The sequence below is a fragment of the Dermochelys coriacea genome, chromosome 14 (assembly GCF_009764565.3).
Source record: "Dermochelys coriacea isolate rDerCor1 chromosome 14, rDerCor1.pri.v4, whole genome shotgun sequence".
Classification (NCBI taxonomy): Eukaryota; Metazoa; Chordata; order Testudines; family Dermochelyidae; genus Dermochelys; species Dermochelys coriacea.
Genome location: NC_050081.1, coordinates 38394704 through 38421081, shown reverse-complemented (window position 1 = coordinate 38421081; position 26378 = coordinate 38394704). Strand labels below are relative to the sequence as shown.

At 62.2% G+C, this 26378-nt stretch overlaps 3 protein-coding genes across 4 annotated transcripts; 2 read left to right on the top strand and 1 right to left on the bottom strand.

The window, feature by feature from the left end:
- Positions 1 to 160: 160 nt before the first annotated feature.
- CLIC1 (chloride intracellular channel 1) lies at positions 161 to 10891 on the bottom strand. Its single transcript, XM_038371057.2, is given in 8 exon segments — positions 161 to 398; positions 401 to 410; positions 1204 to 1385; positions 2524 to 2630; positions 3019 to 3127; positions 3130 to 3143; positions 3520 to 3629; positions 10756 to 10891. Coding segments are annotated over 8 exon segments (783 nt in total). The 5' UTR covers positions 10795 to 10891; the 3' UTR covers positions 161 to 186.
- On the top strand, positions 10597 to 16918 carry LOC122456621. Of its 2 annotated transcripts, none has more exons than XM_043497136.1 (2): positions 10597 to 11011; positions 16649 to 16918. In XM_043497136.1, exons 1-2 carry the CDS (start codon positions 10661 to 10663, stop codon positions 16901 to 16903), a joined length of 606 nt encoding a protein of 201 aa, XP_043353071.1. In that variant the 5' UTR covers positions 10597 to 10660; the 3' UTR covers positions 16904 to 16918. The 2 variants fall into 2 exon arrangements, with proteins under 2 accessions (XP_043353071.1, XP_043353072.1); XM_043497137.1 differs by lacking the exon at positions 16649 to 16918 and adding an exon at positions 13063 to 13239 and having other exon boundaries at positions 10600 to 11011.
- A 379-nt stretch (positions 16919 to 17297) lies between these two features.
- SAPCD1 (suppressor APC domain containing 1) lies at positions 17298 to 26309 on the top strand. The gene is made up of 7 exons (XM_043497486.1): positions 17298 to 17313; positions 17973 to 18272; positions 20383 to 20519; positions 21804 to 21943; positions 23601 to 23702; positions 24135 to 24261; positions 25079 to 26309. The coding sequence occupies exons 1-5, from the start codon at positions 17298 to 17300 to the stop codon at positions 23662 to 23664; spliced, it is 657 nt and encodes a 218-aa protein (XP_043353421.1). The 3' UTR covers positions 23665 to 23702; positions 24135 to 24261; positions 25079 to 26309.
- The last annotated feature ends 69 nt before the right edge of the window (positions 26310 to 26378 follow it).

Below are 26378 nucleotides of genomic sequence, written 5' to 3'. Positions count from 1 at the left end.
CCATTCCTCGTCTCCAGCCCCTAGGGGTGAGCGCCCTCTGCTGCCCTCCCGGACACCGGGTCCATCCCCTCCCCCGACTCTCAGGCCTTCACCAAGGGAGTTTTAAAAGTTTATTTAACAGGTTTAATATTTCATCATGAATCCCTCCACCGCCCCCACCTGGACTGAATAGACACCCCCCCAAAATCACCCCCCCCTCCTCAGGCTTGGCAGCCCCCAGCTGGGGTGGGGCCCCACAGGGTCCCCGGGGCTATTCAGGGCTTTGGCCACCATCTCGTAGGCCAGCTCGATCTCCTCGGCGTCGGGGCAGGTGCTGGCGAACTCCTCGCGGGCGTAGGCGTGTCGCAGGTACCGGTGGATGCCCTGCAGCGCCTCCGGGATGGTGAATCCCCGATATTCTTACACACCACCTGGGGGGCACGGGGGGGGGGTCACGGCCGGGCCTGCGCCCACAGAGCGCCGGGGACTGGCCTGACCAACCTACGGCCCGACCCACAGCCCCGCAACTAGATCCATGGCCCTACGGCCTGACCCATGGCCTGACCGACCCGCAGCTTGACCCACGGCCCAACAACTAGATCCATGGCCCCACGGCCTGACCCATGGCCACCCTACAGCTCCATGGCCCGACCCACAGCCCTACAGCGAGATCCACGGCCCAACCCATGGCCTGACCCCGGCCCCACAGCCCGATCCACGGCCCCACAACTAGATCCATGGCCCCACGGTCTGCCCCATGGCCAGCCCTACAGCTCCATGGCCTGACCCACAGTCCCACAGCTAGATCCTTGGCCCGACCCACAGCCCAACCCATGGCCTGACTCACAGCCCCACAACTCCATGGCCTGACCTATGGCCCTATAGATAAACCCGTGGCCCGCAGCTAGATTCATGGCCCCATAGCCCGACCCACGGCCAGCCCCGTGGCCCCACATCTCCACAGCCTGACCCATGCTCCTACAGTTAGATCCATAGACCCACAGCCTGACCCATGCCCCACCGACGGACACAGAGCGCGAGAGACCGAAAACCAGCCCCAGAGAGAGACCGGAGACGGATCTCGAGCTACTGTGCACGGCCCTGGGGCCAGCCCAGGGGGCCAGGGGAGACCCTCCCCCCCGGCTGCCCCCCACCCCACAGGACAGCGCCCCGTAGTGCCGGCCGCGGCGCCCCCTGGTGGCCAGCCCGGTCCTGTGCCCCCACCTGGACGATGTGTAGCTTGGGCAGCAGATTGCAGTCGGCCAGCGTCAGTTCGTCCCCGTCCAGGAACTTGCGGCTCGAGCGGGTCTCGTCCTCGGCGCTCGTCTCATCCACCTCGTCCGGCAGCGGGGCCATCAGGTAATTGTCCAGCACCTTGAGCGCCTTCAGCAGCCCCTTCTCCAGGGCTTGGCGGGGGGCGGGGAGAGAGAGGCAGCCAATGAGACTCGTGAGCAGATGGAGGAGAGCCAATCAGAAGAGAGGGTGAAGGAAGCGGGGCAGAAAGAGAAAGGGAGAGGCGGCTAATGAGAACAGAACCAAGACGGAGGACAGCCAATCAGAAGGGACGGTCATCGGAATGGGGCAGACAGAAAGGCAGCCAATGGGAATCCAGAGGGTGGCATCCAGCCAGTCAGGAGAGGGTAAAGGGGGGGAAGCCAATGAGAATCAGTAAGGTGATTTGGGGCAGCCAATCAAAGGGGAGAAATTCACAGGAGCAGAGAGGCAACCAATCAAAACCCAGGAAGATGGGAGCCAGCCAGTGAGCATCAAGGTGAGATCGGAGGCAGCCAGTCAGAGGAGAAGGTAACCGGGAAGGCCAGGGATGTAGCCAATGAGAATCTAGTGCAAATGAGGGGGCACAAACAGAAGAGAGGGTAATGGAGGCCGCCAATGAAAATCAAAGCAAGATCAGGGAGATCCAATGGCAGACAGCGGCAGCCAATGGGAACCAAGGGAAGACAGGAGCGACCAATGAGAGATGACAGAGGGATAGTGGCAACAGAGAGAAGGAGCCAATCAGAACGAGGAGGGAGCCAATTAGAACAAAGGGGCAGCCAATGAGAGGACAGAGTGACTAAGAGCTGGAACCAATCAGAACAAGGGGAGAGAAGATGGCAAAGGGACACAACCAATCAGAACTGAGAGGAGACAGATGCTGCCAAGAGAGGGAGCCAATAAGAAGCAGGGGGTAATGTGAGGTGGCCAATGAGATCGAGGGGAAGAGAGACAGAGGGGCCGACCAATGACAAGGGGCAGCCAAGAGAAAGAGCCAATGAGAACAAGAAAGAGATAAGTAGTGGAGAGAGCCAGCCAATGGGAATGGGGAGGTTCGACTGAGAGGCGGCCAATGGGAACAAAGTGGAGGCAGAAGGGCAGCCAATGAAAACAAGGAGGAGATGGGAAATGGTGAAGGTTGCCCACGAGGCAGCCAATGGAAAGACAGAGAGCGACCTGGGGCATCCAATGAGAAGTGAGGGGTTTCCCCCCCCCTCCCCCAGGCAGATTCCCCTTCACCCGCCCAGGGATCCCCGTCCCCCACCTCACCGGGGTCCTGTGCCGGATTCGAGTTCTTGATGTAGGCGGAGAACTTGGCGAAGATGTCGAGCCCGGCTGTGTTGGACTCGGGGTTACGGGCGGCCAACCTGGGGTACCGGGGGGGCAGTGAGAGATGCAGACACTGGGGTCCCCCCTCCTTTATTATCCATCCCCCAGATGTCCCCTCCTCACACACGCCAGCCCCCGCACACACCTCTCCTCCAGTCTCCGGAACCTGCCCGATACTCCTCCTTAGTGACCCCACACCTAGAGGAGCCAGCTCCCCACCCCACAAAAAACAGTAAACACACCCTCCCCCACCCCAGAAAGCCCTACCCAGAGTTCTCAGATCCCCCCATTTCAGTAAACCGGTGAGCGGAGCTACCCACCAGGCATGGGATGTTCCTTCCCCTGGCCAGTGGAACTCCCTGCCACATGACAGTGGTACCCTCACTTGCCCCGCACATGCTCCCTGCCATGCCGGACTGGCTCCTTGGCACATACTTGGGGGGGCACAGCACCTCCTCCAGGAACTCCTCGATCTTGGTGGTGTCGGTGCGGACCTCGGTCCCGTACATCAGGAAGGGGAGCTGCCCGCCCGGGCAAAGCTTCTGACGGTGTCAGTCCTCCTGCAATGAGAGACGGGGGCTGCAGGTGGGAGTGAGGGCATCGGCAGAGCTGGGGGGAAGGCATGGCTGGGCTAGCAAGGGGATGTGGGTCAGGAGTGAAGGGCACCGGCAGAGCTGGGGGGCATGGCTGGCTAGCAGGGGGCTGCGGTCGGGAGTGAGGGCACCGGCAGAGCTGGGGGGCAGGGCTGGGCCAGACGCAGGGGGCTGCGGGTCGGGAGTGAGGGGCACCGGCAGAGCTGGGGGACAGGGCTGGGCCAGACTAGCAGGGGGCTGCGGGTCGGAGTGAGGGCACCGGCAGAGCTGGGGGACAGGGCTGGGCCAGACTAGCAGGGGGCTGCGGGTCGGGAGTGAGGGGCACGGACCACGTCTCACCCACCTTTTTGTGTCCACCGTGGTGACGTTGAAGGTGACGCCTTTGAGCCAAAGCACCATGAAGAGCCGCTGGGAGAAGGGGCAGTTCCCAATCTTGGCCCCATCGCTGCCGGCCTGGCCCACAGAACAGAGGGGGCTCAGCAACCACCCAGTGCCCAGCCCCACCGCCACCAGGCCAGGGAGAGGGGCAGGATCATCCCCAGAGCTTCCACCTTCCCGTCCTGCCGTGGAGCTGCCACCCAGCCATGGGGCAGGGCTGCCCCACCCCCGCACCCCGTGTAGTCCAGGCTGCAATACCGGAAGCCACCACCAAGGGGCACCCACAGCTATATGCCTGATGGGGGTGCGGCTGCAATAGCCCCGTGACCACCAGATGGCGCCCCCTCCCATACAGACCCCATGGGGGGTGTGGCTGCAATACCAGACGTGACCACCATGGTGCTCCAAGCCTGCCCTATAGGGACCTGCAGAGGGCTCCCCTTTTGCAACTCCCCATAGCCCCCCCTCAGCTCCCCCAGGGGCTGTGCTCCTCCCCCACAAACACTCCCCCCACTGCTCGGTGCCATGGGGGTGGGGTGGGGACTGGATCTCTAGGGATATGGCGGGGGAGGCGCAGCCCATGGGGGTCCGGGGAGTCCCTGACGGACATGCCCTCTCCTGCCAGTGCCTTGGGATGTCAGGGTGGGGGGAACAGCCGGAAAGGGAAGGGCCTGTGGGGTGAGGTGGGGTCTGCGGGAGAATAGTTTTGGGGGCAGGGAGGAGGGGTGTCTGGGAGCAGGAGGGGGTGTATAGGGTCAGGGGAGGAGGGGGTGTCTGTGGGAGGCAAGAGGGGTGGAAGGAGGGTGTCTGGTAGGACAGGGTGGAGGAAGATGGGGTGTCTGGGGGTGGGAGGGGATGGGGTGGGGTTCAGAGAGGAAGGGGTGTCTATTGGGGCAGGGGGTGGGGCAGGGAGGCAGCGGTGTCTGGGGGCAGGAGGGGGTGGGCAGAGAGGAGGGGATGTCTATGGGGCAGCAGGGTGGTCTAGAGGCAGGGTGGGGTGGGCAGAGAGGAGGGGGTGTTGGGGGCTGATAGGGTGTGAGTAAGGGCAGGAGGAGGGGCACACATCTCTCTGTTTGGGAGAGAGTTGGCTGGGGGGCATCACCTCAAGGATTAACCTCCCCACCCCCTCCTGTTCAGGGGGTCACAGAACACCCTGAGCCCCCAACTCCCCCCACACACCCCCTCGCAGGGGTCACAAGGCCCAGCAGATCCTGCTGCCCGTTGCCAACACCCACCAGGCCCCCAGCCAGTTGCCAGGGAATGCCCGGCAACCACCCCCCCGCCAGGTGACAGGCAGAGCCAGTTGCTAGGCAGCTGCTTCACATCTGCCTTTCTACCAAAACCCATAACCAGTGCCTTCCGGTACACCCGACAACCAGACACAGCCAGTTGCTATGGAGATGACCGCCCACCCCCCTGCTCCTGGCAACCTGACACACACAATTACACCCCACAAGGGTGGCTACTACAGTGACACAAGGCCCCGCCCCGCTCAACTGGGCCACACCCACAGCCAGTTGCTGTAGAAACAGGCCACACCCACACACAAGGTGACAGGCATGACGGGTTGCCATGGAGAAACAACACACACCGCCCATGATGGTTATTCCAGAGACGCACCCATCCCTCCCTGCCACAACAGCTACAGCTGGCAAACACAGGCAGGGCTCAGGGAACCCAGATGCCTGGGTTCTCCCCAGCTCTGGTAGGGGTTGGGGTCTAGTGGTTAGGGCGGGAGGCCTGGGAGCCAGGACGCCTGGGTTCTCTCCCTGGTTCTGAGAGGGGAGTGGGGTCCAGTGGTTAGAGCACGGGAGGCAGGACTCCTGGGTTCTATTTTTTGAGTGACTACCTGTCTCCGGTGAGGGAGGACAGGACGTGGGGCCTTCCCCGTCTTGGGGCCTCCAGCTCTGACCCAACCCCAAGGTGGGCCGCTGGCTCGGCGGGTGGGGGAAGCATGGGGGATGGAATCCGACTCCGGCTGGGCTTATAGGTTTACCTTGAGCCAGGCAGTGGGAGGCCGCTGGTGGTTTCAGGAATTATTCATCCCTAGACAAGTCCCAAAAGAGGAATTGTAGTGCTGGGAGTAGCAGGGGCTGTGGGTCAGGAGTGAGGGGCACCGGCAGGGCTGGGCTAGGTAGCAGGGGCTGCAGTTTGGGAGTGAGGGGCCCAGTAGAACTGGGTGTGTTCATATGCCCTACACCGCAAAGAACTGCAGCGATTCCCCTTTGACTATCCCCTCCCTGCTCTCCCCTGTGGGTCCAAGCTCCCAGCATCCACCCTTGACCAGTCCTCAAACAACCAGAGCCCGTGAAACGCCCAGCACCCCCATTCCCACCTCCTCTGGGCTGGCAGGCCCCATCCCTGCCCAACATGGTCCAAAATAAGAAAATGCAGGGCCTGTCCCTTTAAAACCAGCCCCACTTCCTGTAACGCCTCCCTGGTCCTTACACCAGCCCCAGAGAGACATTCCAGCCCCGTGTCTCAAGGAGGGTTTTATAGGGAGACTCGCCCTTCCCAGGCACAATCCCCAGACACAGCCAGGAAACATTGAGTCAACCCAAGGCAGGCTCTTTACTGCTCTGTGTTTGGGGCCCACTCGCCTCCTTCCCTGCAGTGATGTCACCCCAGGAGGTTCTTTTAGGCACGTTCCTCCACCCCCTTGGGTTAAATGGTTGCTTCCTCTAATTTCACTCCACCCCCCCCCCTCATGGATCTGCTGCAGGGAGCGGGGCGGGGGCAGCAGGGGGCTCTCCAGAATCAGGGCCCTGCCCCTCCACCAGGTGCTGCATAGACAGGTAATGAGAGAGGCAGGCCCTGTCCTGATGAGTTTATCGTCTACCTAGAGAAACCAGAGAGGAATAAGGATCCTCATTCAATAGATGGGAACTGAGGCAGGGAGCGGTCAAGTGACTTGCCCAGGGTCCCCCCTCCTGACTGGAGAGAGAACCCAGGAGTCCTGGCTCCAAGCTGCCGCTGCCCCCCCCCCCGCCCTGCTCTAACCACTAGACCCCACTCCCCTCCCAGTGCCAGGGACAGAACCCAGGAATCCTGGCTCCCAGCCCCCCTGCTCTAACCCAGGAATCCTGTTCTAACCTAACTAAAGTTACACTAATTTGCAGCCACATTTGAATCCCAGGAGGCCGCACCCCAGGGAGTGGGTGAGCCCAGCCCAGGGAAACCAGCCCTCAGCCCTGTTTGGATTTTAAACAGACAAAGAAAATCTGGTCCGGGAACCTGCTCCAGGGGAAAACTACAGGAAAGGAGGAGGGGAAGGAAAGCCAGACACAGCGGAGGATAGAACCCAGGAGTCCTGGCTCCCAGAGCCCCTGCCTAACCACCAGACCTCACTCCCCTCCCCTCCCCTCACCAGGGAGAGAACCCAGGCATCCTGTTTTGTGTCCCTGCCCCACTCTGATCCAGACACACACACACACATACCACACGAGAAAGAGGAAGAAAAGGATAGAAAGAGGGGAACAGAGCAGAGACTACATGAAAGAAAGAAAGAAAGAAAGAAAGAAAAGAAAGAAAGAAAGAAAGAAAGACATGCAGATGAAGTGGAGCAGAAGGAAAGGCCGTGACTATGTTACTCAACTGTTGGGGTGTACAAAGCTCATACAAAGTTTGGATTAAGACGTCCCAGGGTGAGATTTGAGGGGGGGCTTCCTCCTAGGGAGGTGGATCAGAAGGAGAGGGAGAGAAAGAGAGAGCCCATACCCAAGCACGACCCAGTTAAACCAGCCAGAGAGAGACAGAACAAAAGACAGGCAGAGAAAGAGGGAAGGGGAGAGAAGCAGACGAGGAAAGGAAAGAGACAGAGGCCTCGGCTGTGTAAACAGAAGCAGCCCCAGTTTGATTGTCCCAGGGGATCTTCAAACCAATTGAAAAGTTTTCCTCCTTTGAATTTTTCCCCAATTCAAATGTTTCAAACTGTTGGCAAAAAATTGTTCCCGCCAAATAAATTTTTTTTTCCATCCTGGTTTTAAAATGTCCCCAATTTCAGGTGTTTCAAACCCTGCTCCGGGCATGCTGGTTTCAGAGCGGCTTTATTTCGGTTTAGCTTAGTCCAGTTTCTCAACACAGGCCTTGTTTACATGGGAAACTCGCTTCAGTGTTTGAACAGATGTAGGTGCTCCAGGGCCACGCCCAACACGGATGCTTTAGAAGGCCTGGTCGTGGTTTCATGTCACCCTACGTGAAAGAGTTTAGTCTTTTAGCTGGATGGACAATTAGTTCAAGTTGGCTGCATTCAAGGTAGCATCTCCAGTCTTAGTCTAGTTTCAGAGAGATTGTCCACAGGACAAATTAACTCCCAAAATACCCAGAGCGGCCGGATTAGCTGCTGATCAGTTGTGCCGTTTCAACCCGAAGTCTCCGACTAGACCCAAAACAGCTTTCAAATCATGTGCGAATTTGAGACTTTGAACATTTTTCATTCCAAATTGGGAGGAAAAGCCAAATCTCAACATTTTACACAACCCGGAAAACTGACCAAAAAACTAGCTTCCGGTCAATCAAAATGTTTGGTTCATTTCAAAGTATTTCATTTCAGTCTGGATCTTTTTAAAACTCAAAATTCCAATCCAAAAGTCGTTTCCAAGCAAAAATTGAAGCTTTTCATTCCAAGAATGGCAAAAAACGGGAAGTGTCAACATTTGCCAAACTTTTCTCCCCCAATTTTTTCAGCCTGGAATGGAAACATTCATTGAAATTGATACTTTCACAAAGGAAATTTTGGTGCTGAGAAACTGGGTGTTCCCCCTGCAATGAAAAACGTTTCATGGAGAAAATCTCTTGGTCCAAGCCAGTCACAAGTACACCTCACTCAAGGGAAGATTAATCCAGGATTACGTGCTTTCATTATAGTCGTGATTTTTCAACAGCTCTTTTTTGCATCAAAACGTGTCGCTTTGTTGAAAATGCTGACAAAACAGGGTCAGTTTTGACAAATCGCCTGACTCAAAAAAAACAAAACACCAACAAAAGTTGTCCAAAGTTTTGTGGCTATGTGTTCAAACAAACAAAAAAAATTCCAGCTTTATGATTCAAATTGGCTTTTTATCAGGATGCATAAGCTAATCAGACTGAAAGAACAAAGACAATACTTGATTGACCCAAACCGACTGAACATTTGGGTTTTTTCATTTAGATCTGGTGGAAATTCCACTTTTCTCTCTCAATTCAGGACTGTTCAACTTTTCAAAGCTCTACGATATTTGTGGGCCGGGGAAGCCAGCATCCACCCACTTCAGCTGCACATGGGGCAATTTCAAATCAGTTTTGAAGTGTCTCAAAGCAGTTTGTGTCAGAGCAAGGAGAAAGCACTGTAAGACCAGGGCCTCATGTGCTATACCAGGGGAATACAAATCTAGCAAGTCAGATGGGAAATAAGGTGCAATTTTTTAAACTGGGAGGGAATGAATCATTGGGACAACTTGCTAAAGGATGTGGTAGATTCTCCGGTTTTAATTCCAGATCGGCTGTTTATCTCAAAGATTTGCCCAGGAACTGACGCAGGGAAACGCCAGGCCTGTGTCGAACAGGCACTAGATCACAGTGATCCTCAAATCTAGGACTTTCTCTGCCTCTCCGGGAGCTGGAAATTAAACTCCAGAAGTCCAGGTGCTGAATAAATGGGTGGAAGTCAACAGAGAGAAGCTAGATCAAGTGGCCGGATCAGGGCTTGTGACACTCAGTGGTTTTAGATTTGGGCGTAGGCCAGGCCGAAGAGAAACAAAACACACCATGGAGGGAATGAATGCAATCCACAAAAGAGGCCGTGTGTATTTGCATCCGGTGCTAACTTTAGCTTCTGTCCGTCTGACTTTCCCACCTACGCCAATCCTGGAAGATTGTCTTCCTCCGAGCCTGCTACATCCAAGCCACGCTTTGGAAACGTCTACATGCAGATTTGAGAGCGGGGTCAGGTCTGAGCCGGGACGGCCACAGCAGATTGTTCAATTCCGTGGTCATTTTGAAAATGTGGTGTTGGGGGGGAATTAATGAGGGGGGGGGTCAGACAAAGCTTCTTGCAGGTCGAACGCCTGGCTGACAAAGCGGTTCATTTTCAACCCTTTCAGTGTCAGAGGAGAGGAAGGATGCAGAGCACAAAGTCAGTTCCCCCGCCAAAAAAGAGCAAATCAATCGAAAAGCTTCGAATTTTTTCTAAGCCACAAAGCTCGTCTGACCACGAATTCAGGGGACACTGTGGGGTCACCCAAGCTTCAGTTTTCACACGCCCCCCGCAAAAAATGTTGCACCCCCAAGAAGTGCACACAGCGGTGGTGTGATTTTGTAAGTGATCTGTAGGGCTCCGGGCCAGACCCTGTGTGTAGTTGTGGGATCCCGGTGTCCCGGCCCAGCATAGCTTCGCCCATGTCCCATGCAGCTGGGACCCACGGCATTTCGGGGCCGGCTGGCTGAGTGGGCCCGAGTCCGTTGAAGGCACTTCCCCAAACGTGGCGGACGTGAGTCTGCAGGAGGCACCAAATGACCCAGGAAAGAGTGAAAGAGCGAGGGGGTTGGAAAGGCAGGACCACCCAGAGGCAGGGGAGAGAAAATGGAGCGAGGCAGAGCTGGAGGACAACGGCGGAGAGGGAAAAAGGCAGAGGAAGGAAGGGAGGAGGGGGGAAGGGAAGGGCGGAGGGGCAGAAAAGGGGCCTGAGAAGGAAGGAAAGAAACCAGACCAGGTAAGGGGAGAGAAAGGGTGTAGAAAAGAACCAATGGGGGGCAAAAGGGTTTGAAAAGGAGGGAAGTATTGTGAAGAGGGAACCAGGGAGGGAGACAGGAGGAGTGAAAAAAAGAATGAAGAGAGGAGTTATGAAAACAAGAAATGTGAAAGTGAGCAGGAGGAAGTGAACAGGAAGGATAGAGAAAGGAGGGATCAAAGGAGGAAGGGATGTGGAAAGAGGCAGAGAAGGAGGAGTCGGAGCCCCCCCCACTCCAGGGGAAGGAGGGAAGTTGAGCCCCCGTTTTCCCCCAGATAACCAGCTCCCGCTTCTCCCCTCCCAGCCCAGCCCCCAACCGGGGGGGGGATTCAGAGGGCGGGAGTGAAGGCGGGGGCTCTCCTCTTTCCGGACTTTCACTCTCCTGTGGCCCCACTCCCGATGGGGAACAAGCGGGGGCAGGCTGGGTTCCCCCGGGAAGGGGGGTCAATGCGGAGCGGCTCCGGAGTTTGGAGAGCCCCCCGCCCCCCGCTTACCTTGACAAACAGCTCCACCTGCATCTGCTCCTCAGCCATGGCCCGGGGCTGGCTCCGGGGGGGAGAGGGGTTAGAACGGACAAATCCCCCGCTCCGCGGCTCGGGTGCGTTTCAAGGTTCCCCCAAGGGCGGGAAAAGCCGGGTCCGGGCCGGGGGCGCGAATCGCACCACTTCGGAGTCTTGCGGGCACTCTGAGCGCAACACGGAGCTGATCCGGAGCGACGGGTCTTCCTCCGCAGCCCCACCCAGGAAGAGAGTGAGTCACCGGGGAGGGGAGGGAGAGGGCAGGCTGGGGCGGGGGGGCTGCCTCTCTCTCCTGCCAGCCCCGCCCCTTCCCTCTCTCCCCCCTCCTTCTGCCCCCACCTACCCACTTGCCTCTTCTGCCCCACCTGCCCACTCCTCCCTCTGCCCCTCTCCCCACCTGCCCCCTCCGTCCCTCCTTCCTGCCCCCTCTCATTCCCCAGTCCCCTCCCTGTCCCACCCCGTCCGTCTCACTTCCCTTCCCCTCTTCCTTTTTCCTTCCTTCCCTCCCTCTGTCCTCTCCTTCCTCTGTCTCGTTCCCCTCTTCCCCATCCTCCCCCCGTCTCCCCCTCCCCTCCCCTGCCCCGTCCCCTCTCTCCGCTCCCGACGCCTCTTTCCCTTCACCCCCGCGGTCCCTCCCTCCCTCCTTCTCCCTGCTCCCGCTCCCCTTTCCCGGCTGCTCCGAAGTTTCCTTCCCTTCCCGGGACAGACAGATGGTGCCAGTGAAAGGCTCAGCGCCCTTCGGGGGCAGCCACAGACAGGCGGCCCCCAGGGCTCAGGACTCCTGGGTTCTCTGCCTGCCCCTGCGAGGGGAGTGGGGGCTCGCGGTTAGAGCGGGGGGTGGCTGGGAGCCCGGACTCCTGGGTTCTCTCCTAGCTCTGGAGGGAGTGGGGTTGAGTGGTTAGGGCTGGGAGCCAGGCGCCTGGGTTCTATCCCAGCTGTGGGAGGGGAGTGGGATCTGGTGGGTTAGAGCGGGGCGGGAGGCTGAGTACAGGGAGGAAAGGCCCATGTGGCCGTGGCAGGCCGGCAGGGCGGAGACTTGAAGCGACACAATAAACCTCTGTCCTCAGCCATGAATGGGGCGCCTCAGGCGAGAGGCCACGGAAATCCGGTTGTCAGTCATTTCAACGGCTCACTGACACGGGGGGGAGAAAACTGGAGGGGGAGGGCAGGGATTCAAAATCAGCCCCACACTGATAACTGACAATCACTCCAGGGGGCGAGACATCAAGAGGGGGCTGCAGACCGGGAGTGAGGGGCACCGGCAGGATGGGGCAGGGCTGGGCTAGCAGGGGGCTGTGGTGTCGGGAATGAGGGGCACCAGTAGGGTTGTGGGGGGCAGGGCTGGGCTAGCAGGGGCTGTGGGTCGGGAATGAGGGCACCAGTAGGGTTGTGGGGGGCAGGGCTGGGCTAGCAGAGGCTGCGGGTCGGGAGAGGGGCACCGGCAGAGCTGGGGGGGGCCCAGGGCTGGGCTAGCAGGGGCTGAGGGTCGGGAGTGAGGGCACCGGCAGAGCTGGGGAGCCCAGGGCTGGTCTAGCAGGGGCTGTGGGTCAGGAGTGAGGGGCACTGGCAGGCCTGGGGGACCCAAGGCTGGGCTAGCAGGGGCTGTGGGTCGGGAGTGAGGGGAACCGGTAGGTCTGAGTCCCATGTCCCCCTTCCCCGGTCCTTGGGGCATCTCAGGCCTGGCCCAGTCCCATGGAGACCAGAGCCAGCCCCCTGCTGTCTGGGGTGGGGCCTGCTGCCCCTCCACCATCACCCAACTGTATCTGTACATCCTCCACTCTGCCCACCCCCACCACCCATCCCACCCACCCCCTCTACCCATTCCCTCTACACCCATCCATCATCTGCCCATCCCCCCACCTAGCTAATCCCCAGCCCCCCGATGCATCCTTCCATCCATCCCCTGCCCCCCTCCGTTTCCCCAGCCCCCTGCAGTCCCCCCCACCCGAGCTGCTCTGGCCCCACCCCCTCCGCCCATGCCAGCTGCCTTCTCTGTCAATATTGACCTTGGCAGCTGTCCGGTGGCTGGGCAGCCTGTGACCCCTGCCGGAGGCCTGGCCCACAGCCCGGATCTGAGGGGCCTGTGAACACCCTGGGACCCTGAGCTGCTCCCCGAGGCTGATTTAACCCCTTGTAGGCCACATTCCCCCATGCACCCTCCCCCCATGACAGAGCCCCTGGGTGGCTGCTCAGGCTGGGTTACCCCTTAACCAGCCGCACCTTCCCCTGCCCTGGGCTGGCACCCAAGTTACAGCCCCCATGGGCCAGCCCCTGGGTGCTCAGCCTGCAGCTCCAGGCCAGCACTGGGGTCCCAGTGTAACCAGACGCCGTGCCCCACCCCAGAGGGCCGCATCTCTGCACTGGACAAGGGGCCCCGTGTCATCAGTCCCCCCACACACCCTGGAGGGGCTGCATTTCTGTGCCGGGGGAGGGGTCCCCATATAACCAGCCCCCACCCCAGTGGTGGATGCATCTCAGGGTCGGTGACAGGGGTGGCCAAATGTAGGGACCCAGCGAGCCGCAAACAATAATCCTCAGACTTTCAAGAGCTGTGAGAAGCCCACAACCTGCCCCATGGGGCGGCGCCTGCCAGGACCTGGGGCTTCTGCCCCGATTCCTCCCGCTCCAGCAGGGCAGAAGCCCCAAGCTCCCCTCCGCCCAGTCTGCTAGGCAGAGACATGGGGGGGCCTGGGAGCTCCGTGAACTTCTGTTTGGCCACCCCTGGGCTATAACATGATGGGAGGGAGGCTGCAGTTCACAGCCTGGACAGGAGAGGGCAACAGATCAACTGCACCCATAAGCCACCCAGCTCTGCCGATGCCCCTCACTCCCGCCCCTCAGCCCCCTGCTAGCCTAGCCCTGCCCCCCCAGCTCTGCCGATGCCCCTCACTCCCGACCCTCAGCCCCCTGCTAGCCTAGCCCTGCCCCCCCAGCTCTGCCGATGCCCTTCACTCCCGACCCTCAGCCCCCTGCTAGCCTAGCCCTGCCCCCCCAGCTCTGCCGATGCCCCTCACTCCCGACCCTCAGCCCCCTGCTAGCCTAGCCCTGCCCCCCCAGTTCTGCCGATGCCCCTCACTCCCGCCCCTCAGCCCCCTGCTAGCCTAGCCCTGCCCCCCCAGTTCTGCCGATGCCCTCACTCCCGACCCTCAGCCCCCTGCTAGCCTAGCCCTGCCCCCCCAGTTCTGCCGATGCCCCTCACTCCCGCCCCTCAGCCCCCTGCTAGCCTAGCCCTGCCCCCCCAGCTCTGCCGATGCCCCTCACTCCCGCCCCTCAGCCCCCTGCTAGCCTAGCCCTGCCCCCCCAGCTCTGCCGATGCCCCTCACTCCCGCCCCTCAGCCCCCTGCTAGCCTAGCCCTGCCCCCCCAGCTCTGCCGATGCCCCTCACTCCCGACCCTCAGCCCCCTGCTACCCTAGCCCTGCCCCCCCAGCTCTGCCGATGCCCCTCACTCCCGACCCTCAGCCCCCTGCTACCCTAGCCCTGCCCCCCCAGCTCTGCCGATGCCCCTCACTCCCGACCCTCAGCCCCCTGCTAGCCTAGCCCTGCCCCCCAGCTCTGCCGATGCCCTCACATCCCGCCCCTCAGCCCCCTGCTAGCCTAGCCCTGCCCCCCCAGCTCTGCCGATGCCCCTCACTCCCGCCCCTCAGCCCCCTGCTAGCCTAGCCCTGCCCCCCCAGCTCTGCCGATGCCCCTCACTCCCGCCCCTCAGCCCCCTGCTAGCCTAGCCCTGCCCCCCCAGCTCTGCCGATGCCCCTCACTCCCGCCCTCAGCCCCCTGCTAGCCTAGCCCTGCCCCCCCCAGTTCTGCCGATGCCCCTCACTCCCGCCCCTCAGCCCCCTGCTAGCCTAGCCCTGCCCCCCCCAGCTCTGCCGATGCCCCTCACTCCCGACCCACAGCCCCTGCTAGCCTAGCCCTGCCCCCCCAGCTCTGCCGATGCCCCTCACTCCCGCCCCTCAGCCCCCTGCTAGCCTAGCCCTGCCCCCCCGGCTCTGCCGGTGCCCCTCACTCCCGACCCTCAGCCCTGCTAGCCTAGCCCTGCCCCCCCAGCTCTGCCGGTGCCCCTCACTCCCGACCCACAGCCCTGCTAGCCCAGCCCTGCCCCCCCGGCTCTGCCGGTGCCCCTCACTCCCGACCCACAGCCCTGCTAGCCCAGCCCTGCCCCCCCGGCTCTGCCGGTGCCCCTCACTCCCGACCCACAGCCCCCTGCTAGCCTAGCCCTGCCCCCCCAGCTCTGCCGATGCCCCTCACTCCCGACCCTCAGCCCCCTGCTAGCCTAGCCCTGCCCCCCCCAGTTCTGCCGATGCCCTCACTCCCGCCCCTCAGCCCCCTGCTAGCCTAGCCCTGCCCCCCCAGCTCTGCCGATGCCCCTCACTCCCGCCCCTCAGCCCCCTGCTAGCCTAGCCCTGCCCCCCCAGCTCTGCCGATGCCCCTCACTCCCGACCCTCAGCCCCCTGCTAGCCTAGACCTGCCCCCCCCAGTTCTGCCGATGCCCCTCACTCCCGACCCTCAGCCCCTGCTAGCCTAGCCCTGCCCCCCCAGCTCTGCCGATGCCCCTCACTCCCGCCCCGCAGCCCCCTGCTAGCCTAGCCCTGCCCCCCCAGCTCTGCCGATGCCCCTCACTCCCGACCCTCAGCCCCCTGCTAGCCTAGCCCTGCCCCCCCCAGCTCTGCCGATGCCCCTCACTCCCGACCCTCAGCCCCCTGCTAGCCTAGCCCTGCCCCCCCCAGTTCTGCCGATGCCCCTCACTCCCCACCCTCAGCCCCCTGCTAGCCTAGCCCTGCCCCCCCGGCTCTGCCGGTGCCCCTCACTCCCGACCCGCAGCCCTGCTAGCCCAGCCCTGCCCCCCCGGCTCTGCCGGTGCACCTCACTCCAGACCCTCAGCCCCCTGCTAGCCTCGCCCTGGACCCCCCCCAGCTCTGCCGGTGCCCCTCACTCCAGACCCTCAGCCCCCTGCTAGCCTCGGCCTGAGCCCCCCCCCCAGCTCTGCCGGTGCCCCTCACTCCCGACCCTCAGCCCCCTGCCAGCCCAGCCCTGCCCCCCCCAGTTCTGCCGATGCCCCTCACTCCCAACCCTCAGCCCCCTGCTAGCCTTGGCCTGAGCCCCCCCCCAGCTCTCCCGGTGCCCCTCAGTCCCGACCCTCAGCCCCTGCTAGCCTAGCCCTGGGCCCCCCCCAGCTCTGCCGGTGCCCCTCACTCCAGACCCTCAGCCCCCTGCTAGCCCCGCCCTGAGCCCCCCCCCCCAGCGCTGCCGGGGCCCCTCACTCCCGACCCGCAGCCCCTGCCAGCCCAGCCCTGCCCCCCCCAGTTCTGCCGATGCCCCTCACTCCCGACCCTCAGCCCCCTGCTAGCCTAGCCCTGCCCCCCCCAGCTCTGCCGATGCCCCTCACTCCCGACCCTCAGCCCCCTGCTAGCCTAGCCCTGGGCCCCCCCCAGCTCTGCCGGTGCCCCTCACTCCAGACCCTCAGCCCCCTGCTAGCCTCGCCCTGGACCCCCCCCAGCTCTGCCGGTGCCCCTCACTCCCGACCCTCAGCCCCTGCCAGCCCAGCCCTGCCCCCCTCAGCTCTGTCGGGGTCCCTCACTCCCGACCCGCAGCCCCTGCTAGCCCAGCCCTGCCGGTGCCCCTCACTCCCGACCCGCAGCCCCTGCTAGCCCAGCCCTGCCCCCCCAAGCTCCGCTGGAACCCCTCACTCCAACCCACAGCCCCTGCTAATCCAGTCCTGGGCTCTCCCCAGCCTCGCCGGTGCCCCTCTCTCCTGACCCACAGCCCCCTGCTAGCCCGGCCCTGCCCCCCCAGCTCTGCTGATGCCCCTCACTCCCGACCCGCTGCACCAGGTCACTGATTTTCTCTGCCACTTTCCTCCTTTGTTCTTAGACCCGAGGATGGTTCCTAGGGCTCCCAGTCCCAGATGCTGCGAGTAGCAACTGCTGTCTTGGCTGGGCCCACATCCCCCCCACCTCCGCCCCCCGATGCCCAGGGGGAGATGAACAGACGGTCCCTGGGCCTGGAGGCAACAGCTGCTCCCTGCCAACCAGCCAGAGCCGGGAACTCGATCTGGAGGCACCAGCCCTGGGGACCAGAGAGAGAAACAGCCAGATAGCGAACAGCGAAAGGGTCCCACTGGGCTAGTAGGGGGCTGTGGGTTGGGAGTGAGGGGCACCAGCAAGGCTGGGGGGCAGGTCTGGACTGGCAGGGGACTGTGGGTCGGGAGTGAGGGGCACCGGCAGGGGCTGGGGGGAGCCTTGCCATCCCTATGGTGCAGTGTTGCTACTGGCCAAAAGGTGTCAACCTCCCCTCCCCCGCCTCGTTCTCTGGGGGTCTCCCTGCAGGAGCTGGGATGGATTCTCCGGTCGGACGGAGGGTCCCGCTGCCCCCCGGGAGGAGGGGGACAGCAGAGAGGGTGGGGTGTGATTGGGGGCAGGGGATGGTGCATGGGGGAGGGGTGGAAGGCCAGGAGGCAGCACGGGGTGAGGGCCCCTCACTCCATGGGGGGGTTACAGGGGCCACCACTCCCTGGCTTGGCATGAGCTCGCTTTACAGTAGGTCCTACAAAAACCAGCATTTCCACGAAACCGGACCTCAACAAACCAGGCACATCCCAGCGCTTAGGGGAGACCCTACCATAACCAAACTATCCCACCACACTTTTGATATGGGAGACCCTACAATAACAAGGGCACCCAGACCCAGGGAGCAGACAAGGGAGTGAAAGGGAAGGCAGCTGATGGGGGTAGGGGCTGGTTTCTTTGGATCTCCCCATCCCCCTCCAAGGGGTTGACCCCCTGGCCCCGATCCCGGGTGGGGAAGGTTCATTAGCTGGAGCCGCTAATCAGCTGGCCTGGAGGATTAAGTGGACAGGCTGGTGAGTCACGTGACTGGCTCCCAGCTGGGATCCAACCCCCCCTCGGCTCAGCCGCTCTGGCTCGGAGATGGGCTGGCGAGGGACGGACAGACGGATGAAGCCACTGCCACAGAGAGAACCCAGGCATCCTGGCTCCCAGCCTCCCCGCTTTAACCCACCACACTCCACTCCCCTCCCAGAGAACCCAGGAGTCCTGGCTCCCAGTCCTCCAGCCCGCTCTGACCCATGACCTCCCTGGTTGCCTCCCCTCCCCCTACTGCCCCCGAGGACCCTGCCCTGGGCCTGGCCCCAAGGCTGCCCCGGCCCTTCCTCCGCAGCCTCCGGACCCTCTTTGAGATCCTGGACGAGCAGCGGAGTGGGGCTGTGCACCTGTCGGAGATCGAGAGCCGCTGGGGCCGGGGGGGCCCGGGCCTGAGCCCCCGGGGGGGCCACAGCACGAGCTCCTGCCCCCCGGGGTGCTGCCCGCCCTGCAGCAGGTGGCGGGGCCCAGCGGGGGGTTTCTGAGCTTCCCCCGCCTAGTGGCAGGGCTGAGAATCGCGCTGCTCCGGGACCAGGAGGAGGAGCAGGGGCCCGGGGCGGAGGCGGCTGAGACTGGACACAACTCGGCGCAGGAGAGGACGAGTGGGGGCCAGACACGTGAGTGAGGGGGGCAGAGCGGGGGCCTGGACTCCTGGGTTCTCTCCCCGGCTCCAGGAGGAGAGTGGGATCTAGTGGTTAGAGCAGGGGGGTTGGGAGCCAGGACTCCTGGGTTCTCTCCCCGGCTCCAGGAGGAGAGTGGGGGCTAGTGGTTAGAGCAGGGGGAGCTGAGAGCCAGGACGCCTGGATTCTTGGAGGGGCAGGGGGTTAGTGGGGAGGAAGATCCAGGGAGGCACAGTTGTGGGCGGGGGTTCAGACACACCTGGAACCCTGCCCAGGCATAGCAGAAACCTGCCCCCCAGGGGCAGCCAAGAGCTGGGGTTCTTGACCCCCCCACCCCGGCTCCTCACCCCAGTGAGTGACCCCAAGGCCCTGATGGCATCTCTTGAGGTTGGGGGTGATGGGGGTGGGGGAAGATACCAGATCTGTATGGGAATGCCGGGGGGGAATGGGCAGCCAGGAGGCTGTGGGGCCAGACACCCCCCCTTGGTCTCTCAGGCAGGGTGGGGGGGGGGCCTCAGCCTGGCAGCATACGGCCAGGGGGCTTAGCAGGGCTGATCCTGTCTCCCCGGCCATGGAGAGCCCCAATCCTCTTAGAGCCAGGCCCGCGCCGGCCCCACGGCCAGCCAGAGCCCTGGGGAGCCAGCCCCACGGCGGGGGAGGGGTGAGCCATTGATTTCAGGTAAGAGAGGGGCCCAATACCGCCCTAGCCCCCTCGCCGCCTACCATAGCTCCCACGGGCGCTGCTCCGAGCGTCTCTCCCCCGAGCCTGGCACCTGGGAGATTTCACTCGCTTTAAGCCGCAGATTACGGCATCTAATCCGACCCACTGGCCGGCCGAGCACCAGCCCCAGCTGCTGCAGACGCCTCCCATCCCGGATTGCCAGCCTTCGGCCCACGAAATACCCATCGGAGAATACAAGCAGCCGCCCCACCCCAGAGGTGGCTGCATCTCAGCACCGGGGGATGGGGCTCCCTCGGTGGCTGGATCTGCTCCGGCCTGGGGCCTCTGGGCACATGGGACTTTACCAGAGCCCGGCCAGCCAGGAGAAAAGGTTTGGGCTAAAGGTGACAAGGAAAGACCCGAATCCATGAGATCGATGGAGCTAAACTCACGTCGAACAGCCCGGGGCTGCGGGTCGGGAGTGAGGAGCACTGGCAGGGCTGGGGGGGGCTGGGCTAGCAGGGGGCTGCGAGTCGGGAGTGAGGGACACTGGCAGAACTGGGGGGGCAGGGCTGGGCTAGCAGGGGGCTGCGAGTAGGGAGTGAGGGCACCGGCAGGGCTGGGGGGGGCTGGGCTAGCAGGGGGCTGCGAGTCGGGAGTGAGGGGCACCAGCAGAGCTGCCTACGTGCGGCCCGGCATCGGGCAGACAGCTGTGTCCACGGAGGGGTGGGGGGGCAGCGCGCCAGTCGCTCCTGGCGCCGGGCCCCCGGCTACCCTGTTTCTGCTGAGTCGGCCGGGCTGGGCTAGAAGCCCCAGCTTTGTCGCTAGGTCTGTATCCATGGGAACCCTGCCCCATGGGGCCCCACGTCCCCTCAGCCTGCCCTACAGGCTCCCATTCCCCTCGGTCCCCCCCCACCTCTGTCCCACCCCTTAAATCCCTGCACCCCCCACACCCCCACTTCTCTACCATGCAGGGCTCTCCCAAGCCGAGGGCCTGAGACACAAGAGAGGGGAATGGGGGGAGCCCAGGGGTGCACTAGCAGGGGGCTGCAGGTCGGGAGTGAGGGGCACCGGCAGAGCTGGGGGGGGCAGGGCTGGGCTGGCAGGGGCTATGGGTTGGGAGTGAGGGGCACCAGCGTGGGACACCCGGAGCCAGTTAATTACATTGACGAGGATCGTATCCCTGTCTCCAATACGAGGATTTGTGCCCTCAGTTCAGGCCCAGCTGGGGAATCAATGAGGCCCTGTAATTAATTAGTGGTTTAATTACAGCAGCGAGGACATGGCAAGGGAACAAAATCTCTCAGAGGGGACAGACCCCGTGCCCCGTTCCCTGCCCCCCTAGCCAGCCAGTCCCTGACCTGGGGCCAGATGGGACTGGCACCCCATAGAGGGGACAGGCACCATGCCCCAAGCTGGGGCTCATCCCCACCCTTCTCCCCGCAGGTGAGGGGGAGCCAAGGGGCGTGACCCGATCTCGCAGCATCAACAGCGCCCTGAGTCAGGCCGGGCAGCCCCGGAGCCTCCGAGTCCCGAAGGAGCCGCGACGCCACACGATCACCCACGGCATCGACTACGGGGCGGTGAGTCCCCCCTGCCCGGCCCGGCGCCCTTCACTCCCGATCCGCAGCCCCCTGGGCTCCCCCCTGCCCTGCTAGTGCCCCTCACTCTTGACCTGCAGCCCCCTGGGCTCCCCCCTGCCCTGCCGGTGCCCCTCACTCCCGACCCGCAGCCCCCCAGGAATATTTGTGGGACATGCTGGTGTTCTCTTCTGGGGAAGAACAGACATAATTAGTAAAGTCTTAGAGGATGTGGGGGAATGGGGCCAGGGCCTGTCCCTCTTGGGGGCACCGGCTCCCATCAGCCCTAGGGCGGGGACTGGCTGGCTCAGGGAGGTGAGGAATGGGGCCTGTCGGCTCTAGGGCTGGGGGGGGGTGGTTTCTTTCCGTCCCCATCTCTGTCCCCCTCCCTGGCCAGCCGAGCGGAAGATGGAGCTTAGGGCCATTGTCTCTGCGCGGGAAGCGCTGCCGGTTGGCTTAGCAGGGCACAGGGCCCCCCCAGACTGGGCTCCCCCGGGCAGGGCCAGGCCCCTCAGTCAGCACCGGGCTAGGCTGCCGAGCGGAGCAGCCGGAGCAGGGCAGAGAGGAGGGGGGTGAAGGGGCCAGCGCAGACAGGGAAGGACACAGGGGGCCCCCCACCGGTCCCCCCACCCTGCCATGCAGCGCTGCCCCCTGCTGTCGCTGCTGCTGGCCCCCACGGCTGTGCAGCGCGGCTACACCATCCTCATCCTGCCCCTGGGCACCGGGCTGGGCAGCTGGGAGGCGGAGCACTTCTTCCTGTGGGTGAGTGACAGCCCCGCCCCTGGGAACCCAGGAGTCCGGGGCACCCTGCTTTAGCCACCAGCCCCCACTCCCCTCCCAGAGACAGGGAGAGAACCCAGGAGTTCTGGCTCCCAGCCTCCTCGATCTAACCCCTATGCCCTGACTCCCCTCCCAGAGCTGGGGAGAGAACCCAGGCATCCAAGCTCCCAGAGCCCCCCACAGCTCTAACCACTAGACCCCACTCCCCTCCCAGAGCCAGGGAGAGAACCCAGGAGTCCTGGCTCCCAGAGACCCCCCACTCTAACCACCAGACCCCACTCCCCTCCCAGAGCCAGGGAGAGAACCCAGGCGTCCGGGCTCCCAGAGACCCCCCACTCTAACCACCAGACCCCACTCCCCTCCCAGAGCCAGGGAGAGAACCCAGGCGTCCGGGCTTCCAGAGCCCCCCGACTCTAAACTACCAGACCCCACTCCCCTCCCAGAGCCGGGGAGAGAACCCAGGCGTCCGGGCTCCCCGACCCCCCGCTGACCCCCCTCTCCCCCCAGCTACAGCGCAGGCAGGCGCGGGAGCGGGAGCGGGACGCGCTGCTGCAGGGGCTGGATCTCGCCGAGCGCCTGCGGGGCTGGTACCGGCGCCACCTGCTGGAGGCCCAGCGCAGGCAGGAGCAGGGGGGGGGGCGGAGCCGGTACGTACCAACGCCCCCTAACGGAGGGGGGGAGAGTGGGTCAGTTCATTGTCTTTGAGGGGTGGTTTTAATTGAGGGGCGGGCAATAGAGCGGGCAGTTGTTTTTTAAGGGGGTGGATAAATCCATTGTTAGCCTGGAGAACGTGGATCAAGCCATTTTTATTGGAAGGGGGGGGACTGGATTGATCTGTTAGTATTAATTAGTGGATGGGGATGGATCGATTTTTGGGGTGGATCAAACCGTTGTGATTAGAACAGGGAGGGATCAGTCCATTGTGGATGATGGGGGTAACAGATTGGTTCATTGTCATGAATAGGGTGGTAATGGAGCAGTCTGTTGTTACTGTGGGGGGGAGCAGAGCTCAGTCCATTGTGTAAAGTGTGATGGGAGTGGTTTGGTCCATTTTTATTAATAATAGGGGGGATGGAGCGGTCCATTGTGTTTAATAGGGAGGTGGAGAGAAGAGATTATTTCATCATTACTGTATAGAGGGGTCAGGTGTCCAGTTTTCAAGGGGAACACCCAGTGGAAAAGGGACCCTGGCGACTCTGGTCAGCACCACTGACTGGGCCATTAAAAGTCAGGTTGGGGGTGCTGCGGGGCTAAGGCAGGCTCCCTACCTGTCCTACCTGCCCCCCCCAGGAGCCGGACCTGCTGGCTGCTTCCGGGGTGCAGCGTGGTGCCCCAGGACAGGCAGGGAGCCTGCCTTAGCCCCCCTACCCATTGTGGCACTGTCTGGGAGCCCTCGCCTCAACCCCCTGCCCCAGCCTAGAGCCCCCTCCCACACCCTGAACCCCTCATTCCCGGCCCCACCCCAGAGCCCTCACCCCTTCTGTCATCCCAACCCCCTGCCTCAACCCGCAGCCCCCTCCTGCACTCCAAATCCCTCGGCCCCATCCCACAACCTGGAGACCCCTCCTGCACCTCCCAACCCCATCCCAGAGCCCACACCCCCAGGCAAAGCCCTCAGCCCCTCCCACACCCCAACCCCCTGGCCCAGGCCAGTGAAAGTGAGTGAGGGTGGGGAGAGCGAGCCACTGAGGGAAGGGGAAACGAGGTGAGTGGGGGGCAAGGCCTCAGGATAGGGGCGGGTCAGGGGTTGGGCTAGAGGGTTCAGTTTTGTGCGACTAGAAAGTTGGGAGCCCTAAGGGGGGGGGTTGTTCTGTTATAAGAGTAGGTGGGGTGGATCAGTCCATTGATATATGGAGGGGGAATGGATTGGTCCATTGTTACCATTAGGGGTGAAAGGACTGGACCATTGCCACAGTCTCACGGAGGGGAAATGGACGGATCCATTGTAATGGGTGCGGGACAGATGGGTCCACAGTATTATTGGGAGGAGGCAATGGGTCATTCCATTCTGATTATTAGGGGGATGAGGGGGTGGAACAATCCATTGTTACTGGTGGATGGAGAAAATTGGATCATTTCATAATGATTTAGTGTGGATGGATCATTCCACTGTTTAGCACTGGGGGGAGTGAAACGGATGATTCCATTGTTCCCATGACAGAGGGGTGAACTGTGATATGGGATTCAGTGGATCAGCCCCAGCTGCCCATGGTGGGTACAGGGGACCCAGGAGTCCAGCAGGTGACTTGCACGTTCGTTGCAGGAATTTTCCCCCATTGATTATTTCTTCTCACTGCCCCCCAGGATTATTTCCCGGATTCCTGCCCCAATCAGAGCTGCCTCCTGCTGGCCAAGATCCAGGAGGTGAATCTCGGGCTGCGAAACCTACTGGCCAGCCCTGGAAAGGTCAGCGCAGCTGGGTCGAGAGTGAGCGGCACCGGCAGAGTTGGGAGGGGGCAGGGAGCCCAGGGCCGGGATAGCAGGGATCTGTGGGTCAGGAGTGAGGGGCACCGGCAGAGCTCGGTGGGGGGGGGGGGCAGGGCTATCAGGGGCTGTGGGTCAGGAGTGAGGGGCACCGGCAGAGCACATTGGCGGGAGGGCAGGGCGATCAGGGGCTGTGGGTCAGGAGTGGGGGGCACCGGCAGAGCTGGGGGGGGGGCGGGGAGCCCAGGGCCGGGATAGCAGGGATCTGTGGGTCAGGAGTGAGGGGCACCGGCAGAGCTCGGTGGCGAGGGGGCAGGGCTATCAGGGGCTGTGGGTCAGGAGTGAGGGGCACAGAGCTATTCCCTCTCATGGCTGGTATGAAAAGGGACTCAACTGATCTGTTCTCCCGCCCAGGCTGACCCTCCTCCCTGCTTCCCCTCCAGCCGCTTTGGGGCCCCCATCTTCCAAGCGGGGAAGCAGCAGGAATTTCAGCAGCAAGCCGTGAGCGTGCTGAAGGAGCAGAACCCGCCTGCTCATCAAGGTACGGAGGCGGCCATGGGCCTGGGAGGGGGCATTCGGGACTCAGAAATTGGCAGCGGAGACGGGTTCAAGGTGCCCAACTCTGCAACGTCCGCCTTGCCTCCCTCCGTGTGGGGCAATTGGTCCAGCGGGCCAACGCTCTACGGTTCCCGGCCCTGGCCGCTGGGGGCTCAGTTGGCCAAGAAGTCGCATCAGCCGCTGGCCACCAGATCGTTCTGCTCCTCGCATGGGCAGGGGGAGAGATTCAAGATGGCCAACCACACCGAGTTCTGCCTTGTGGCAAGGGTGGGTCCAAGACCCGGATTCAAGAAGGGGGACCTGAGGTGCCAAGCGATGAGGTTGGGTGGGGGGGGGAGGAGAGGGCAACGAAGGGAGAGCTCTTCGCTGCCACGTTTTGGAAGTGGGTTCAAGATGGCTGCCTCAAGCATCTTCCTTGCCAGGCAGCCAGGAGGTGAGGCAAGGAGGTAGCGCCCCAAGACGGCCGCCCAGGGAAGAGGCAGTGCCACCCCGCGGCCACCAGAATGGTCTTCCTTGATCCGTTGGGTGAGGCCCAAGGTGGCCGCCCGAGAAGTGAGGGCTGCTGATGAGCGGCTGGGATAAGCGATGGGCAGCGCAACAAACTGGCCGCCTGAGACGTCTTCCCTGCCCCAAAGCATCAAGGTTGGGCTGGGGCAGCGGGCTCAAGGCGGCCGGGAGGTTAGCGCCACCCGCTGGCCGCCTGAGGGGTCCGCGCTTCCCCCTCTTCCCATCCCGGGGGGCGGCTACGGGGCCAGGCCAAGATGGCTGCCCGAGCGTGACCGATGTCCTCTCGGCAGCAGGAGGTGTCGGAGAAGAGCGACCGCATCGCCCAGCTGGAGCAGGAGAAGGCGGCTCTCTGCAGGCAGCTCCAGGAGAGCCGGGGCTACCGGCTGCCCAGCCACAAGGAGTCCACCTTCATCTGATGGACGAGGTCACTTCCTCCCGCAGAGCTACGTGATGGCCACTTCCTGTCCCACACCAACTGGACCCAAGTCATTTCCTTCTGAGAGAAAAGACGTAATTTTCTCCCTGTGCAATGACATCACTTCCTGTCGTTCTGCCAGGGCCAATTCCTTCTGCCCCACCCCCCCAATGCACAATGAAGTCATTTCCTGCTAGACCTGGAAGGAACTAGCTCACTTCCTCCTCCTGTCCTATTCTGTCATTTCTTCCTTCCTGTCAATGGTCCACGATGTCACTCTCCTGATGGTATGACATCATCTTCAGACTCTGCTGACATCACTTCCTCTTCAGAGCCTTTAGGTGTCACTTCCTCTCCCTCCTCCTCCTCGTTGCCGTTTCTGATGTTACTGACTTCTTCACTTCCTGTCCCTTCTTCCTCCCACCCCTGGGTGGTTGCTTCCTGGTCAATTCCAACCCCGCCCCAGCCTCTGAAGTCACAGCCTTTCTCGTGTATATACACACACACACACACCATGATGTCACACTCCTGGCATCCTGGCATCTGGGAGCCTCCAGATGACATCACTTCTCATTTTCCCAGTCTGGGAGACCAGCCTGTCGAGTGAAGGATTATGGGTAACAAGAGGTCTAATAAACTGACTGTCCAAAGAGGTTTTTAATGGGGAATGCCTACACTGCTTTACACCAGCATGACCTTTGGCTATAGATCTATGGGATCCCCACCCCACCCCGCACACACACACCCACCTGTCAACCCATACTTTTACTTGTGTGTATTTTCAGGGTTCCCTGCCTGACCCCTTTGTAGGGTGTGACATATTGTCTATGTGTAAGTGCCCTCTAGTGGCTGGATTCAGACCTACACATGTGTCATTAGCCCTCTAGAGCTAAAAGCTGATGGGGATTCTGCTTCCACCACCTTCCTTTACTCACAGTGTCCCTTTGACAACACATAGCATGAGCTTTAACCTCTGTGTTAGCCCCCGTCCTCCTCCACTTCAGACAATGGTTGTGGGGGGAAGACTCCTCCAAGGTACTTATTCTAACGGCTGTAAATAAATTGATTGCAATTAATATAATAAACTTGGTCAAAAGGAAAGGACAGAATTCAAGCTTCACCTCTGCATTCAATGTCCCATTCCCCGCCTCGCTGAGCCAGCCAGTCCCCTGGACTGG